This window comes from Dissoconium aciculare (assembly GCF_010015565.1).
Source record: "Dissoconium aciculare CBS 342.82 unplaced genomic scaffold K489scaffold_3, whole genome shotgun sequence".
NCBI lineage: Eukaryota > Fungi > Ascomycota > Dothideomycetes > Mycosphaerellales > Dissoconiaceae > Dissoconium > Dissoconium aciculare.
Genome location: NW_022984953.1, coordinates 2,113,157 through 2,130,453, shown reverse-complemented (window position 1 = coordinate 2,130,453; position 17,297 = coordinate 2,113,157). Strand labels below are relative to the sequence as shown.

Below are 17,297 nucleotides of genomic sequence, written 5' to 3'. Positions count from 1 at the left end.
TCTAGACAACCTACAGCGGGAATTGACAGATTTGACAGATTTGCGCGACCGGACCGAGAAGCTTGTCAATCGCACGATCCAGCTCGTGAACATTCGCCTCGAGGACAATGGCAAAGTTATTCTGATTTTCACCATCGTCACGCTGATATTCTTGCCTCTCAATTTCGTCTCCTCGTTCCTCGGAATGAATGTGTCCGACATTAGGGATATGGAGCAGTCACAATGGATCTTTTGGGCAATAGCTATATGTGTGACTTTCATCGTTGTCGGCTCGTCCATCGCCGTGGCTTTCTACGGCGCTGATATGTACGAGAAGCTCTTAGGTTGGAGATTGAGGCGCAGACAACTTGCTGCACGGTAGTTCAGTGCTGTCTGAAAAGCTCTCGGACCGAAGTGGCGATGCTGTATCGCAAACTCAATACGCGTGTACACATATAAATCGGGCAGGAGGGTACTTGGGTGGAAGTTTCGGCCACAGATCCAGATGCTGCATGTGTGCAATAATAGTAGTTCGCATTTCGCATCTCACCATACTTCAATGCATTATCCGAAATTTTGGGATCTTAGGTCCGCGATTCAGAATTCTCAATGCATAGTTCACAACTCATAGTTATACACTGCTACCTAGGCATAAGAGGATCGAATCATAGGTGCACTGCACACTCTAGCTTCCCGCTCAGGTCCCATCAACTTTCATGACCGAGACTACAACCATCAGTGTTGCACAGCTGACTCGGGCTTTTGCACGAAGCCGAAACGTTTATTGCCCTGGAGAATAGTTAGTTCATATTCCACGTCGCATAAAACCTGTGGAAGGTTGTTCTAGAACTTACCTGATCAAAGATGGCATACATGCCCTTCAGGCAGGTGTCGCCATAAATATTGAAGGACAATGTCCCGCGCGATTGAATCCCTCCGAAAACCATCCCATTCCCGGCATCAGCGAAGGCGAGATCATCCTTGTGGACGGTGAATGGCTTGTCACCGATGGCAAAGGTCACAACAGGCAGGCACTCCCGCTTCGTAGTGGCCGGGAAAACGTAAGCACCCACACTCTTGTCGTAAGTAGCTCCGGGGATTGCAGCATAGATGAGTTTGCACGTAAAATCATCTATAAGTGCCAGAGTGGTACCAGTGTCAGCGATGGCAGTGTTTCCGACGAGCGGGATGCGGGTTCCATTGACCTCGGACCACTCGGAGCGGAACTGCTAGAAGCCGCGCGAGGAGTCGACGAGGGCATAGTTGATTGTCCCACCAGCGACGAGCTCAGAATCTATTTCGCCAAATGTGTAGACGGACTGTATGTGATCGCGAGAGTTCGTCAAATAAGCCGTGAAAAGCTGAGAACCGTGATTCAAATCAGACTGCAAGGACAGATTCTCCACTGGCGTATGCACAGCGTGAGGTTGAACTGTGTTGATCGATCCCTACGGACATCAGCGAGGATCTCAGAGGATCTCGAGACGCTGGGAACTTACAAAAGCTAGGCCTAGTAGACCGTCCTCAGAGCCGAGCATGAAGCCGTCCGAGAGATGGTTTGCAAGCTCGATCGATTGACCGTTGATCTTCAGGCCACCCAGGTCAACAGTGTCAATGCCGACAATACCGTTCGCGGTAGACCCGTCACCATAGCGAATATGCCATGTCTGACCAGCAGATGGCTTGAAAGTTGTACTGTCAGCTGGCCGAAAGATGTTGTGACCACTCTCCACGCCTCGTTTCTGCACTGCCTTTGTGAGCTCCGTCGACCACATCTAGAGATCAGCGGAGCCGGTGTCGAACTGCAAATGGAATATTTGTGGAGGCGTTCCAATAGAGACAGGAGCCAGGTACTCAGTATCCTGTTGTATATCGGTGGCGTCGACGTGCCCGGTGCGACCTGCGACATCTCGCTTGAGGAGCAGAGGGCGAGTTCCCACAGAGTTGTCTTGCTTGCGTAGGCGGCTCAGGAGACTTGTGCTGTCGTCGAAGATCTCGTGAACAAGATCAAACGGACCCTCCAGAGTGGGTGCGACGGCGAATTTCCTCAGGTAGTTGCCATACGCCTTGAGGCCGTCTTTGATATAGTTCGGGTTGCGGACGAGAGTTACGCGACCGCAAGGCATTTTGCAGTGATTTCTGAGTTGTAGTGTACACTGAGCGATGGTGGTACTGTCCTTTCAAGTCAATGTTTCCAGAAAGTGGGAAGAATAGAGAAGTTGCCAGGAGTATGGAATTGAGGAATAGTCTGTGTGATAAGATGATGTGATATGTACAATGAGAAATCTTCAAAGAGGTCATGAAGGATATCATGTCAAGTTCAATCTAGCATCAAGTGATCATTGTAGTTACTGCCATGATACGCTTTCAAACATCCGTTGAGTACCTAGTAGGAGCATAGTAGCAACCGTCGATAGATGGCAAGTGCATTATGCCTTCTCCTCTAGCAATCGATGCTGGCCATTTGGCATCTGCGCCTGCTTGCCTCATGTCGTTATTAGCCGTTTACATTTCTTGCTCTTGCGCATGAAATTGTGTCGCAATTCGAGTCTTGAGGCCAGCGTCAATGTTCGGTGGTCTTGGCTTATCAGTGAGAAGTCTGTGGTGGTCTTCCGACGAAGGAAGTTGACATGAGCCCTGCGTGGCCCTGAGGCTATTGACGAGAGGCCTGCGGGCATCTTCTCCTCCATACTACTGCACTGCCGCACCGGCTGGGCGCTGGGGCTAGGGCAATCCACCCGTGCACTAGTGTCGATCTTCAGGCATGCCAAAACTGCCAGACAACATGGTTTGAAGTAGATGTCGCTGCAGGTTTATTTGCGACAGAAATGAAGGTGCTTGTTAATAAATCATGGACGGCTGCCTCTATGAACGTGGAAAACTCTATATTGAGATATGCAATGGGTTCTCCAGCCATTTCTTGTAGTTCCCGGCTCCAAGTCAGCACATGAAACGCGGAGTCGGCCCTAGAGCAACTTAGGTTGCTATAAATGGCTTCACCAACAACATCCATGCACGTCTGCGGCACAGTACAGGAATATCGAGCCTACCAAGACTCTGCACCGCCCTTCCTTTTGGTCAGACGGCCACGACAACATCCCAGCGGCACAGTCGAGAGTTTCCCAGTGGCCGATATGCCCACTCTGATGCTCCTCTGGTGGGTCAGCCCAGCATATAGTAATGGTAGCAGAGCGAATAGCTTCGGGGTTTTACCTGCATCTTCGCCCGGTGTGTTCGTGGATGGTGCATTTTGCTTCCTTAAAAAACCTTGTCTTCACCTCTCTTGACCGTCAGTGTCGTGTGTGCAGTGACGACCACCTGTTGAAAACACGCAGAAGCAACCTACCCTCAGACAACCCGCCCAGTCCAGAGCCATGTACCCACGCAAACTATACAGACCATGGCCTCTCTGGCTCTGCTGGATTGCTGGAACATACAGCATAACTGCAAACATCCTCATCCTCGCCTATTACATTCTGGATGCATATGGCGCAGATCCTAAATCTGTCTCTGGGTAAGTTGCCACGACTTCCTACCGGGAGCTTCATGCCTCGTCTCGGCTTCGTAAAGTCTGCGCGCCTTGTCGGTTGACCGGATGCTAACCCGATGGCATATAGGATCGCATACTTCTTCTTGGCGCTGCACATCCTCACTCTTGTCGCGGCTCCGACTGAAGTGGTTCTTTGGTCGCATCATTTGATGGATCCTTGGGTGTACTTCACGTTGCAGGCGGCGAAGGCGCTTTACTTCACAATCTTCTCGCCGATAGCCTTGCGGAACCTCTTCATGATGGACGTGTACATCGCCATAGAGGCCGCCGTGGCGACACATCTCATCTTGATAATGTAAGACCTTTGATTGATTCCCGTTTGCGAGCGATGGCAGGGCTAGACACTGACGGCTCACCAATAACAGATTCGCCTTCTGGGCCAGCTTTGGCTATAGTCTATTCATTCTGTTCAAAATGAGAAAGATGGGTGGTCGTTATGGTCAGTTAAGCGTCTATCAGCAAGAAGATGAACGCGCAACGAGGCATGATCGCAAAGACATGAAGGAGCAGATCTACGGCGATGCACGCTGATCCATGACCCGCTTGAACAGGGCTTGGTAAGCTTCACGGACGGACATGAGATATTTGGAAATGTACAGATATGATTAACATTTTTGAGCCATCGGGAATGGAAACATGAAACAAGAATAGGAAGTTTGTGCAGGATCGGGATCACTTAGCAAGGAAGCTCTGGAAAGCTTTGTTGTCGATCGTAACGTTGCCCACAGCTCTCATGCGCTTCTTGCCCTCCTTTTGCTTTTCGAGTAGCTTCCGGCGTCTGCTGATGTCCGCCGCATGGAGCTTCTGCAAGACATCTTTCCGGAAGGCTTTGAGCGTTTCACGCGCCACGATGCGTTTGCCAGCAACGGCTTGGATGACAACCTCGAACATTTGACGATCAACATGCTCTTTGAACTTGGTGACCCATTGCTTGCCAATACGCTCGGCGTCCGAATAATGGATCACACGTGCGACGGCGTCCACCGGGACTTTATTGACATGGAGCTGGAGCTTGATGACGTTTGCTTGCCGATAACCAGCATCTTCATAATCAAGTGAGGCATATCCTTTTGTCGCGCCCTTGAGTTTGCCAAAGAAGTCGTCTACCAGTCTTTCCAAGGGAATGAGATATTTCAGAATGACTTGAGTAGCAGTGAAGAAGCTTATCGACTCTTGCTGTCCCCGATGAGATTCGCACAGCTCGATGACTTTGCCCAAGTACTCCTCCGGCAGAGTGATGGTTGCAGTGATGTATGGCTCTTCAAAGTGATCCACACCTGTGGTGACGTCTTGTCCTTCTGGAAAATCGTTGGGATTGCTTATGATCTGCTCGCGACCGTCCTTCTTATATATGACCTTGAATGGCACACTAGGTGGAGTGATAATGATACTCGCACCGTGTTCTTGTCGAAGCCGATCCTCAAAAACCGAGCAGTGCAGAGTGCCCAAGAAGCCTAGACGCCAACCCGCACCAAGGGCATCGCTGCTCTCTTTCGTGACCGTCACAGATCTATCGTTGAGCGTGACTTGGTTGATAGAGTCCTCCAGATGCGTGTAGTCACCCTGATCCGTGGGAAATGCTGCGACATATACCATACTCTTAGGCTCCTCGAAGCCAGGGAGAGCCTCGACCTTGTGCCTGCTGCCGACCGTGGTGAATGTGTCACCAATCTTGGCTTCTTTGCTGCGTTTCATTCCGGGATTGAAAAATACATAGCCAACCTGGCCAGCTCTTAGGCAAGTTTGTTGGGTGTCGAGTGGGTACATGATTCCAACCTCCCCGACGATGTATTCAAGATCTGTTGCAAATGAGACAATGCGATCGCCAGGCCGGAGTGTACCTTCAAAGATTCGGACCAGCAGAATCACACCTTTGTAGTTGTCATACCAGCTGTCGACCAGCAGCAGCCGGAGAGGGGCATTCTCATCACCCACAGGGGCAGGTATCTTTTCCACAATCTCCGGCAGAAGCTTGGCGACATTGAGTCCCGTCTTTGCAGATACCCTGATTGCGTCAGTTGCATCCAGCTCGAAAGTATCGCGCAGTTGATTGAGAGTGCGTTCTGGGTCTGAGGACGGCAGATCGACCTTGTTCAAAACGGGCACAAGAGTGAGATTCTGCGCAAAAGCAAGGTAGAAGTTGGAGACTGTCTGTGCTTGCACACCCTGTGAGGCATCCACAAGGAGGATTGCTCCACCACAACTGGCATAACTTCTGCTGACCTCAGCTCTGAAGTCGACGTGTCCCGGAGTGTCCACTAAATGTAGAAGATAGTCTTCGCCTTTGTAATTATACAACATAGAGCATGTTTGCGCTTTGACAGTAATTCCTCGTTCTCTTTCTACGTCGAGCTTGTCCAGGATCTGCTTGTTGCCCCCTGCCTTAATGGTTCCAGTAAGCTCCAGGAGTCGATCACTGAGAGTACTCTTCCCATGATCGACATGTGCGACAATGCAAAAATTGCGAAACCGTTCGATGGGAATCTTAGCGATGCGATCCTCAAGGGCTCCCTTCAATGCGGCTTTAGCAGGCGAACGTGGCGTCGCACTGAAGGTCCTGCATAGGTAGGTGCCATTGTAGATGGTGGTGGCGGAGATGTGAGAGCACCGCCACGAGCGTAAGATGCTATAGGTGCTCCTGATCGGCAATACACATTGTAGCATGAGTGAGGTCTGGCATAACTCACAGTCGATGAATTGCAGTATGTCCAATGCTTGATTGGGATGAGAGCTGTAATTTTAATTTGGAGACGCGTTCGCGGCTGCCGGACCATGTCCGGGCCGAACTGCTGAGTCATTCTATCTCCCGCTATATCGGTCCGGGCGGGGATGCCGACCAGTGCTAGCAGTTTACTGTAGTTGCTTCCTTGTTGTGCTGTCTGATCGTATGAACATATCGTCCAGGCCAGAGCATCAAACATATCATGCCTTCCTCAAAGGCCGAATCTTCAGAAAAGGCTCAAACGCATAAATTAGCGTTGCGAGGGAGCTCAAAGCTTGTGACGGAATTCTTTGAATACTCGATCAACTCAATATTGTTTCAACGAGGTGTCTACCCAGCAGAGGATTTTTCGGCGTACGTGTACATAAAAAATTTGAATAGCTACATACAGGCTGACTTGAAATAAGCGTGAAGAAATATGGCTTGAATATGATGGTCTCGCTCGACGACCAGGTCAAGGCATACATCAAGAAGATCATGAGTCAACTCAACAAGTGGATGCAGAAATCGAAGATCTCAAAATTGGTCATTGTGATCACCAGTAAAGAGACTGGGGAACATATCGAGAGATGGCAATTTGATGTAGGTCCAATTGTTTTGCTATCTTTCCTTGGTCAGGGAGCTGACTGTGCATCATGCACAGGTGAACATATTTCAAGATGAAAGCAAGAAGAAGCGAACCGCAACCACGACGGACCAGCAAGAGAATAGCGCACCCGAAGCTAGTGCTCCACAAACAGAGAAGACAGACGAAGAAATTCAGTCGGAAATTCAGTCACTATTCCGACAAATCACAGCCTCTGTAACATTCCTTCCGATATTGGACGGAAATTGTACCTTCAATGTTCTCGTCTATGCCGACGCGGACAGCGAAGTGCCCCTAGAATGGGGCGACAGTGACGCAAAGGAGGTCAAGAATGCAGAGAAGGTCATGCTGCGCAGTTTCTCGACAAATTCACACCGTATCGACACGGTTGTCTCATATCGGTACGTGATAACGGAAGTTCCTACTACAGGTCTACGGGCCATACATGTACAATGATGCAGAAGGCTGACGCATAACCAGATTGGCGGATTGATTCGAGCCGCTCAGCTCGCATTCAAGTCAAACTGTTGAATCCGGACAAAGATGAGATGGAACACTTAACACGATGGGTATGCTCCATTCCTACGATGGTCGCATCCGTTCGCGTGTTCCCTCTTTGTTTCGCGGTCACACAGAACGCTGGCGTTGCTTTATTCTGGGCTGGAGAGCTTCCGTGAAGATGATAAAGCGTAATGCTTTAAGGAATCGATGCGACGAGACACGAGGGAAGCGTGTCACGCTGACGTCGTATGTACACCCGGGCGTCGCTGTCATTATCTTCAATACCTATTTTCATGCAATGACACGACAGCACGATGACGTTATTCAATGGTTTGGAGCAAGTGTAACAATATGTACGACAAGCAGCTGATGCACACCAATTCTGTGCTGTTACCCGTTCACGATGGTTGCTCAGTGATCACCCAACGGGCGTTCCGACCTGGTCAGGCCCTTCAATGCTTAATTAGACGTTGATTGTCAACGGCTACCCTGAATCTGCAAGCATATCGATTGAAGGCCCTGACGCTCATCGAGTGAAACAGACGACGATACGATATCAAGAAAACCGATGCCGACAGGTGCAACGTTGGGCGTTCACAGGGCGACGAGACTACAGTATCACCCACCAGTTTGAATTTCATCACATTTTCGTTCGGAGGTTTACAACCGCTCATCTCAACACAAGCTAGCGCTGACGTTAGGATATATTTGCTGCCGGCGATGGGAGTACGGCGCCGATCGCGACGTGCATACAGAACGTCTTACTGTACTGTATCATATCTGATGAATCGCAATCGACAATCTCGGAAGTATGAAATGAACAAGGAGATGATGCCGCCACCACCTCCGCCTACGCAGAGCTGCCTGAGGCATGATGGACCGCCTACGCCGCAGATCAAGCCATTCCCGGCTTGCTCATCTCCTCCACGGCTGTCCAGATTGCCATGTTTGTGACAGGAGTGCATGCAGAGTAAATCAGAATGCAAGACCTGCGCGCATCTGCACATCAAGAAGCCATGGTAGATTGATGGCTTGGTCATTTCGAGCACTGCCCAGGCTGGTGGGAGATCGACTGAGCGCTCAGCAACAATTGCATCAGTCGAGCAAATGCTTTGCTGCGGTAGCGTCGACACGTAGAAGCGTTTCTAGAACATTTTGGTGATAGGGCATGAGCGGCCCACGCGGCACAACCCGACGCGCGCTTCTTTATTTTGTGCGCACCACCCCCATAGATTGTGGCTGGCTGGCCTGATGAGCACCACGCCTCGGCGGCCGGGGCCCGCCGACGCCAATCCGGACAGGCCGTGATTGCAGGTGTCTCCTGTTGGTGAAATCTTTCGATGCCTGCATGTAGATAGTTCTCTCGCGTGCCTCGGATGGCCTGGATGCCGCAACGCCAACACGCCACAAAGTGATGGAACGTGTGATGCCCAGCGATTGGAGCATCAAGCGAGTCCAGAAGAATCGTCCTCGTTTGGGTTCTTCTACGTTGGAAGATGGCAATTTGCGACGCCCTGGCAACTGTATTCAATTTCCGTTCACGTGAAAAGCACACCATTTTGGGCTGATCGTTGCTCGTTGGGGACTGTCAAAGCAAGTGGATTTGACATGAGCAGCAGGATGGGTGTGCCTCTCGCCGATCGCTCGACGGTAGTTGAGATATTTAGAGCGTTGAGAATGAGACGGCACGATTGCAATCGGTCCTCCTTCTCAGACATCACCGAACGCAGACTTTACGGACCGATAGATAGCTGATGATGCAACACGTGAAGTAGAGTTTGAGCGTCATTGATTCCTCATGGACGTTCACTCAGACTACACGGTCCGAACCATGGATGCCAGAAGTGCGGAAGCCCTTCGCTTCGAGCTACTTCTCACTGGTGAACTGGCGCTAGAACAGCACGAAAGTTCACTTCGGTGCGAGCTTAGGGATATGCTGCCAGGATCTACACGTGTGTTGGTCACATAGCGCGGTTCGACCAGTGGACGTTGTCGGCCACGTTCATGGAACCATCGGTGTGCATCTATCCAAACGGCGGACTACATGGAATGCAGTATTATGTTTCGTGCGAATGGCAAAGAGGAGTCACCAGAGTAAGCGTCGCGCGGTGGTGTCGCCATGAGGCGAGTCGAAGCCACTGGAGCGGAGTGCAGGACTCTTTACCATTTGTGTGGTGAATCGTGAGCAGCGTGGAAGCGGTGGCGTGGCATACACCGATCAACAATCCCGTGCGAAAAGACGATCAGAGCAACGGAATTGAAGGAGATCCAGCCGTTCTCACAAGGACAGTGCAGATACAGAAATTATATGAGGTGTGATGAGGCAGTGGATTGGAGAATTCAGGGCGCCTGAGGCGGGTCGTGTCAATCATCCGCATTTCCACAGGCGCCGCCCGTCGTATCTTCCAATCGCCGGTCATGCCTCAGAAAACCGACAACAGAGACGTAGTGGCCGAGCATGGCGTTGTTGGCTGTTTATGATCTCGCCTCGCAAAATGAGGTTACGCCACCCTCCGATGTAATTCGGTCTGTTGCTGCGGCACTCAACGCCTGTTCAGCGGACCCCATCTCCCACCCGCGTGGACGGTTACCCTGCAAACTTCGGCCGTTTAATATACCGTCAGTGAGGACTCAAATAGTTTCAGCCAGTCTGTGCGAGCGAGGAAACATACAGGCGACAGGAGTCCGGCGACCACGCGGCCGCACGGTGCACCATGAATCGCCAACACTGGTCGTTTGAGCGACGCTCACCTCTGCAGCGCCGTCATTGTCATCACGCGATAATGCAAGACAGCCGAGAGACAAGCTCCTTGCTGGAAAAGTCTAGATGGCAACGTTGTATGGTGCAGAGGACACCGAGGCCATGGCAGTGCTGTTGGGTCCTGTTGCCGCGGAGGGTTGCGAGCGATGGGAGATCAGTGTATGCACGCGAGAGATCCAGGCCACAGGGTACAGCACAGAGCAGATCTCACCTGAGAGCGATGAGCAGGCATATCGCATGATACAAACCGAAAGCATTGCCTGTGGGTGTGCAGCACTGCGAGCAGCATGCTGTCGATAATTTCCTGTTCCTGCGTTGAAGCGGCGAATCTCCGACGAATCGGTGGGACGACGAGACAGGAATAGCCCTGCCAAACAGAGCCGGACACGAAATCTCGTCTACGGAGCGAACGAGGCTAGAATATTGATGTCTCAATACAGTCAGAGGCCTCCTTCCATATAAGGTAAGGTGTGGGAAGGCTTCTTTGCCGATGTGGACCGTTCTGGGCAAGGAGCGGCAGCCGATAGCGTGTCGGATCTTGCATGGGCCCGCTCTATTTTCTCTGCAGAGGTGTGAGGGAAGTGCCCATTCCGGTCGAAAACTGTGCGCTGGGCGGTCTATTTGTGATGGGATCTCGTCTGGAATGATCGGATGAGAAGGATTTGCACGGATGTGCCAGCGCTTGCATCCCATCCTTGCAGAAGTACAGGGGGATGATTGCTTATCATGCAGGTGCTGTCCATTTCCCCCCCAATTCAGCCCTTCACACCATCGTGAGTGGATTCACATCCGCCGCCATCTCACCCATTGTAAGGAGGAGGTGCAGATACGTGCAGGAGGCAGAAACGGCGAGTGGAAACTCTCAACCGTCTGTTCCCTTATCGAGAGAGACGTGCAACCCCCCTCCCGTTGATCGGTGCCGGTCGTTCGATACGAAAAAGACTTGCACCACCCGCACGGGCTCTGCAATCCAGGTACAACTCCGGCGCGCACGGTGTGGGCGCAACAGGCGTTGAGAGAGGATGGTGGGATTAGCAGTGTGTGTATACGGATGTGGTGTGGTGCTTTCGGTACCTCCGCGCATGTAGCCCTTCTTTCACGCTGTCTCGTGTTCGGTCTCATGCGATGCGACAAAACACAATGGAATAAGAGAAATATATGTATACAGCCCGCTTCAACTTTCCACTCGCCTTCACCAAGTGCTCGTCATCCTGGTCTCTGTCCTCGACCGCCTCCTCTCCTGTCTTTCGTTTCTTGGTATACCGTCGGCTCTATCTCTCTCACTTTCTCTTATATAAGAACTGCTAGCTTTTCACCAGCGGCAGATCTTCACAACGCTCTCCGGGAAACAAGAATACACGTCCCTTCACATGAACAGCCTCAACTGACTGCCGTATATCGAACATTATCCGCCGTGTTCGGCGAAATCCATTGAACAATGGGTCTTCTATCATATGTGAAGCCCAAGGCCAAAGAGGCCAAGGAGCCAAAGAATGCCAAACCCGAGGTCGTCGAAAAGAGCAACGCCGTCATGCGCTCAGCTGCTCCTACACCCGGCTTCAACACTCCAGGCATGACCTCCGGCGCAGCAACACCGACATGGTCGCGCCCAGGTTCAATTTACCCCAGCGGAGAGTTCCGCAACTCCCACGCAGATGACATCAACGAGATCAAGTGCGATGTCATGGTCAACTGGCTGTACCAACAGCAGATGGAAAGGCTCTGGACCGCCGGCGGTCTTGACGAGGGTGTCGTTCTCAAGAAGTCGCGTGGTGCCTACACTTGCTGCCCCGGCGACATCGTAGAAGAGCCATATGGATTCTTCAAGGCTGTCGAGACTCTCAACGTCAGGGTAAGCATCTCAATGGTGTAGCGACGGAATCTTACGTTTCCAGAAAAGCTGACAATCCGTTCCAGGTCGCCATGACTGTCAACACTCGCGTCATCAAGCTGTTCCTCCACAACAACGACAAGCCGTACGTCCCGCTCCGCAACGGTCTTCGGCTGCAGGTTCTTCCCGATATGTCCTACTTGCCTCGTTGCCAGAAGCATCAATTCGCCGCATTCATTGCCGACCGCGGCCTCCTGGTCGTCTGGGACGACGAGCCTCGCCACCTTCTCGACCGCGCCAACAAGATCGAGCAGTCCCTCATGGAGATGATCTGGCAGAGCGAGCCAGAGGACTTCGACGAGAAGAAAGAGCCTGAAATCGAGATTGAGGAGATCAATGCAGTTGGCGAGGACGGAGAGACAGTCGAGCGTGGCAGTCTTGAGAAGCCTCGACGCATCGTCTTGTGGCAACCCATTGTCTCTGCTCTTGTTCTCGCACTGGCTATCTTCACCATTGGCCTGGGTTGGCGAGAGGTTGCCATCGAGACCTACATCGACGGCAGCTACATCCGTCTTGCCTTCCTCCTCGTCCTGCCTCTCCAGCTCTGGATCGGTTTGTTCTTCTTCCAAACTGTTATCGGTGACATTGTTCAGATCATTGGTCCTATCGCCTTCCTGAACGAGAACACCAAGTTCTTCTCTGGCAAGAGGCCGAAGCGTATCCGACCTGAGAATGGCCAGCTTCCCCACGTCACTATTCAGATGCCCGTCTACAAGGAGGGTCTCGTTGGTGTCATCGAGCCCACTGTCCGATCTATCAAGGCTGCCATCTCCACCTACGAAATGCAGGGCGGAACCGCCAACATCTTCGTCAATGACGATGGTATGCAACTGATCTCCGACGAGGATGCCCGCGCGCGCCAGGACTTCTACGACGAGCACAACATCGGTTGGGTCGCCCGCCCGAAGCACAACCCGAAGCCTGCTGAGGGCGAGGAAGTCTTCCTTCGTCGCGGTAAATTCAAGAAGGCCTCTAACATGAACTACGCCATGTGGGCCAGCAACCGTGTTGAAGACAAGCTTGCGGTCATCGAACGCCACGAGGGCTGGACTCAAGAGGACGAGGCTATCGCATATAAGGACGCTCTAGCTGAGGTTGTCGAAGAGGACCAGGGTCGCACCTGGGCCGACGGCAACATTCGCATGGGTGACTACATTCTCATCATCGACTCCGATACTCGTGTGCCCGTCGACTGCTTCCTTGATGCTGTTTCCGAAATGGAGCAATCTCCCCAGGTCGCCATCATCCAATACTCCTCTGGTGTCATGAACGTCACCGACTCCTACTTCGAGAAGGGTATCACTTTCTTCACCAACCTCATCTACACTGCCATTCGGTTTGGTGTCGCCAGTGGTGACGTCGCGCCTTTCGTCGGTCACAACGCTGTGCTTCGCTGGAGCGCTCTGCAGGCTATCGGCTACGACGACCCTCTTGACAACCGCGAAAAGTTCTGGTCCGAGAACACCGTGTCCGAAGACTTCGACATGGCTCTTCGTCTTCAGACCGCTGGCTATATCGTGCGTCTTGGTGCCTACACTGGCGATGGTTTCAAGGAAGGTGTCTCCCTTACTGTCTACGACGAATTGGCCCGATGGGAGAAATACGCCTACGGATGTTCCGAGCTGATCTTCCAGCCCTTCCGCTACTGGCCCACTCGCGGTCCTTTCACCAAGCTCTTCATCCGCTTCATCTGCTCGAGCATGCCTCTACCTTCCAAGTTCACCATCATGGCCTACATCGGTACTTACTTCGCGCTCGCCTCCGCTTGGATGCTCACCCTCGCAAACTACTTCCTCGTCGGCTGGTTCAATGGTTCGCTCGACCACTACTACGTGGACAGCTTCCGAATCTACTTCTCCATCATCATCGTCTTTTCTGCCGCCGGTAACGTCGCCCTCGCTGTGCTCCGCTACCGTTGCGGCGAAAAGGGCCTCATCGCCAGTTTCTTGGAGAACTTGTCATGGATCCCAATGCTCTACATCTTCTTGGGTGGTGTCTCTCTCCACGTTTCCCAGGCTATCTTGTCGCATCTCTTCAGCATCGACATGACCTGGGGTGCCACCAGCAAGGAAGCCGAGGACACAACCTTCTTCGAAGAAGTGCCTCGTCTCCTCAAGAACTTCAAATTCACCTTCCTCTTTGTCCTATTGGGCATCGGATTGATCGTCGCGCTGGCGCTTTTCGCACCTCCGTTGTGGCGCATCACCGAGCTCACGGCCATCTACCCTCTCGCGGCTCTGCTGTTCGGCCACTTCATGTTGCCGGTCGTGCTGAACCCGGGTCTCATGCGCTTCACCTGGTAAACTGCTTCATTTGCGACTAGATTGCTTGCGGCGTTTTTTGGGCGATGACGACGGTGCTCTCATCTTCTCTTCAATTTCTTTTTTCTTTCTGTGACAAATTTACGATACGCTGCGATCATTGGATCGGTCTCTTCAGTATACTGGACGCACCGAGCACGAATTATGTGTTGGTGATCTGCAAATAGACTTTTTATGACCGATTTCTCTATATTCACACGACATTCCGTCATGGTGTTGGCTCCAATAGATTCTCTCTGGATTTTCATCTACTTCTTCAGGAATTAAATCAATTGTTCTTCACTATCAAATGTCGTGTTTGTTTACCAGACTCGTCCCCGCTTCTCACGGACTTTGAACTCCACCGTCGGCTCTAAAGATTCATGAGATGGTCAATATGCACCCGCAACCACGTGTACGCGTCGTTTGCCCCCCACGCGCTGACAGCTGCCGTGAGGGCGCTGGACATAGTGCGCAATCGCAAAAGGCAAAATGAGCACAAACTGTGGGCGGCCGACGGTTTGAAGTCGTCGCGTGCGTCGGCTCCCTGTATCGCCGCCTCACCGCATCTCAACAATCTGTATCGGGCCCCTCTATATTAGTTTGTGTGGTGCGGTACAGTCATCACGGGGCGCCATTTTCACGTCAATAGCTCCGTTCGAGAAGGAATCGCGCCGATCAGGCCCCGGTCGTAAAGTCAAATGCGACCGAGATGCGCCAGCCTCCAATATCTATTCTTCTATCGCCGGACTGAATGTCGTGATGCGGGCGCAACGTGGGTGTAGGGATGATGGGAAGAGCCCCCACCGACCCTGCGTGTCTCGTATCCGTGGTTCGCTTTGCATGCATCTCAACCTGGACCATCGCACGACTCGTAAAGACCCAGCGGAAAGGTGCTTTCGCATGCGTGGTTGAAGGCTGATTGCAGTAGTCCCTGTTGTTGTCGCGCCTTGGTCGCATTGCTTCCAGGCACGTGGGTTCCTGTCAAGCTTAATCCTTCCTGCGCACCCTCGGGAATGGTTGATCGCCAGCCACCATGTGCTTCATCGACCTCCGTGCTGCGGACCGAATTAACTCCCTCACGACAACGTGGCAGATATACCTAGGTAAGTAATCATTGATTTCGCCACAAACCTCAGCAGGCTGGTAACATCACGAGGTCTCTGGAAATCATCTTAAGAAATACCCTCACGCCTGTGATTCACATTGCAGGTCGCACAAGAGATAAGAAAGATACGGTGGCCATTCAAAACTGTTGGGCAGCGCTCAGAAGATCCATTAGCAAGCCTAGATCATAGGATCCGCACCCGAGTTCGATAACACTGTAGTCAACAACACGAGGAGAATTAAAATAGGATGCATCACTAGCCTCGAAAACTCGTTTGCAGGATAGATTTTTGCAAAAGCCCTGCGTGTCAGCATCGCGGCTCAACGCCCGACCTCAACAGCGCCGTGCCAATCCCACCCGTTTCTGAGGGCGCTACAGATCTGCATGCTGCACCGCTTGCCTCCGACTGCATCTCATCCAGATCCTCGGGCCATTCATCAGCACGATGGAGGACCTCCTAGCGCGCCACCGCAAGGAGGCGCGGGATTTACAGAGTCGAATCACTCAGAAAAAGAAACAAGCTAGCAAAAAGACACGCAAAGGCGTCAATGATGAGTGTGACCACCTTGAAGCTGAGCTACGAAGTCGGCAGGCGGAAGAAATCGCTGCCTTGGGCAAGGGCGATGGCGAGACTGTAGGTAGCAATGGGGCCGACGATGGAAGTGTTCCCAGCAAGGAGCTGAATGGCCTCGCACTGCAGATAGACGGCGATGACTCAAGTGATGAAGTTGATCGGAAGACACATGAAGAGTCTTCAGATAAGCCTCTTGCATCGTCTGTAGATGGGACCAGTGCGCCTGCCGCAGCCACTGCTACTCCTCCCGCTGAAGATCCCCCCAATGGCCCCAAAAGAGGTAACCGGCAAAAAGCTCGACTAGCTCGGCGCGCTGCAGAGCAAGAAGAGCTCGTCCGGCAAGCCAAAGAAGAAGCCCAGAATCTCCCAGACATGAAGGAACTCGAGCGCTCGCGGATGCTCTCGGCCATGACAGAACGCGGGCTACAGGAGAAAGTGATCCGCGCCGACGGCCACTGTCTCTACTCTGCGTTCGCCGATCAGCTGGAGCAGTTGGAGATGCCTCTACAGGGAGCAGATATGGTCGCTTCGGACGCCGGATCGAATTCCCCCGCGTATAAGATCGTACGAGCTACTGCAGCACGATATATTGAACAGCATCAGGATGACTTCCTGCCATTCCTAGAGGAGCCGCTTCCGGAATATTTGCATAAAATTCGCGACACGGGCGAATGGGGCGGGCAATTGGAATTGATGGCGTTGGCGAAGACTTATGGTGTCGATATCAATGTTCTGCAAGACTTTGGGAGAGTCGAGAAAATCGAAGGAGGCCTGAGTGGCGCTGGACAGGACGCCAGCAAGACCGAGAAAACCATGTGGCTAGGTTATTACAAGCACGGGTTCGGATTGGGTGAACATTATAACAGTCTACGACGGAAGGCAGCTTCTTGAAAGAAAGGACACCCAGCAGAAGTCAGTCCTGTCGGTGTTCTATATCCTGACGCAAATTTTTAATGATGGGTTGATACGACTGCGAGGTGAAAACGGCATGGTCTGAACCATAACAATTGAATAAAGCTATGTAGAATAGAGAGGACAGGCACAAGCCTGGAAGAGCTCGACGATGATGAAGGACTTTTGAGGTGCCTGTCAGATAGGTCTCTGGCCAGGTCTTGTGCTGTTGTATGTGTATCTTGTCGTTGAGACGACTGGCCCGGCCGGGCAGCGCTCGAGCGACAGATACGATGGCATTCCAATTCGTGTTCTCGTAAAATTCATATTCGTGCTTTTCCATAACAGGCGTTGAGTGAGTGCTCGATGAGCTATGGATGTTTGTAATCGTTACCAACTGTATTCTCTGGCGATAATCGGTAGAATGGCCGAAC

At 52.1% G+C, this 17,297-nt stretch overlaps 7 protein-coding genes across 7 annotated transcripts; 4 read left to right on the top strand and 3 right to left on the bottom strand.

Annotated features, from left to right (window-relative positions):
• Nucleotides 1-714: 714 nt before the first annotated feature.
• On the bottom strand, nucleotides 715-2,105 carry K489DRAFT_399750 (acid protease; the record flags this gene model as incomplete). The annotated part of the gene is made up of 5 exons (XM_033606973.1): nucleotides 715-807; nucleotides 834-1,208; nucleotides 1,233-1,427; nucleotides 1,479-1,754; nucleotides 1,821-2,105. 5 exons carry the CDS (start codon nucleotides 2,103-2,105, stop codon nucleotides 715-717), a joined length of 1,224 nt encoding a protein of 407 aa, XP_033462625.1.
• A 1,068-nt stretch (nucleotides 2,106-3,173) lies between these two features.
• K489DRAFT_162429 (uncharacterized protein) lies at nucleotides 3,174-4,131 on the top strand. Its single transcript, XM_033599307.1, has 3 exons — nucleotides 3,174-3,493; nucleotides 3,597-3,824; nucleotides 3,895-4,131. The coding sequence occupies exons 1-3, from the start codon at nucleotides 3,354-3,356 to the stop codon at nucleotides 4,058-4,060; spliced, it is 534 nt and encodes a 177-aa protein (XP_033462624.1). The 5' UTR covers nucleotides 3,174-3,353; the 3' UTR covers nucleotides 4,061-4,131.
• On the bottom strand, nucleotides 3,961-6,240 carry K489DRAFT_378120 (GTP-binding protein lepa). The gene has a single exon (XM_033604327.1). The coding sequence runs from the start codon at nucleotides 6,191-6,193 to the stop codon at nucleotides 4,202-4,204; it is 1,992 nt and encodes a 663-aa protein (XP_033462623.1). The 5' UTR covers nucleotides 6,194-6,240; the 3' UTR covers nucleotides 3,961-4,201.
• Nucleotides 6,241-6,453: 213 nt separating this feature from the next.
• K489DRAFT_408221 (mitotic spindle checkpoint component mad2) lies at nucleotides 6,454-7,330 on the top strand (the record flags this gene model as incomplete). Its single annotated transcript, XM_033607458.1, has 4 exons — nucleotides 6,454-6,605; nucleotides 6,659-6,833; nucleotides 6,895-7,238; nucleotides 7,318-7,330. 4 exons carry the CDS (start codon nucleotides 6,454-6,456, stop codon nucleotides 7,328-7,330), a joined length of 684 nt encoding a protein of 227 aa, XP_033462622.1.
• A 1,003-nt stretch (nucleotides 7,331-8,333) lies between these two features.
• K489DRAFT_162322 (uncharacterized protein) lies at nucleotides 8,334-9,119 on the bottom strand. The gene has a single exon (XM_033599306.1). The coding sequence runs from the start codon at nucleotides 8,894-8,896 to the stop codon at nucleotides 8,375-8,377; it is 522 nt and encodes a 173-aa protein (XP_033462621.1). The 5' UTR covers nucleotides 8,897-9,119; the 3' UTR covers nucleotides 8,334-8,374.
• A 2,220-nt stretch (nucleotides 9,120-11,339) lies between these two features.
• K489DRAFT_378119 (uncharacterized protein) lies at nucleotides 11,340-14,594 on the top strand. The gene is made up of 2 exons (XM_033604326.1): nucleotides 11,340-11,951; nucleotides 12,017-14,594. The coding sequence occupies exons 1-2, from the start codon at nucleotides 11,538-11,540 to the stop codon at nucleotides 14,291-14,293; spliced, it is 2,691 nt and encodes an 896-aa protein (XP_033462620.1). The 5' UTR covers nucleotides 11,340-11,537; the 3' UTR covers nucleotides 14,294-14,594.
• Nucleotides 14,595-15,384: 790 nt separating this feature from the next.
• K489DRAFT_378118 (OTU domain-containing protein 6B) lies at nucleotides 15,385-17,200 on the top strand. Its single transcript, XM_033604325.1, has 2 exons — nucleotides 15,385-16,032; nucleotides 16,099-17,200. The coding sequence occupies exons 1-2, from the start codon at nucleotides 15,844-15,846 to the stop codon at nucleotides 16,861-16,863; spliced, it is 954 nt and encodes a 317-aa protein (XP_033462619.1). The 5' UTR covers nucleotides 15,385-15,843; the 3' UTR covers nucleotides 16,864-17,200.
• Nucleotides 17,201-17,297: the final 97 nt, after the last annotated feature.

Bases quoted from the DNA above. Each gene is read 5' to 3' on its own strand.
- K489DRAFT_162429 (XM_033599307.1), top strand. From the start codon at position 3,354: ATGTACCCACGCAAACTATACAGACCATGGCCTCTCTGGCTCTGCTGG. The intron at 3,494-3,596 runs GTAAGTTGCCAC...GATGGCATATAG, and splicing joins GATCCTAAATCTGTCTCTGG to GATCGCATACTTCTTCTTGG. The intron at 3,825-3,894 runs GTAAGACCTTTG...CACCAATAACAG, and splicing joins ACACATCTCATCTTGATAAT to ATTCGCCTTCTGGGCCAGCT.
- K489DRAFT_378120 (XM_033604327.1), bottom strand. From the start codon at position 6,193: ATGCTACAATGTGTATTGCCGATCAGGAGCACCTATAGCATCTTACGC.
- K489DRAFT_162322 (XM_033599306.1), bottom strand. From the start codon at position 8,896: ATGGTGTGCTTTTCACGTGAACGGAAATTGAATACAGTTGCCAGGGCG.
- K489DRAFT_378119 (XM_033604326.1), top strand. From the start codon at position 11,538: ATGGGTCTTCTATCATATGTGAAGCCCAAGGCCAAAGAGGCCAAGGAG. The intron at 11,952-12,016 runs GTAAGCATCTCA...AATCCGTTCCAG, and splicing joins TCGAGACTCTCAACGTCAGG to GTCGCCATGACTGTCAACAC.
- K489DRAFT_378118 (XM_033604325.1), top strand. From the start codon at position 15,844: ATGGAGGACCTCCTAGCGCGCCACCGCAAGGAGGCGCGGGATTTACAG. The intron at 16,033-16,098 runs GTAGGTAGCAAT...CTCGCACTGCAG, and splicing joins GCAAGGGCGATGGCGAGACT to ATAGACGGCGATGACTCAAG.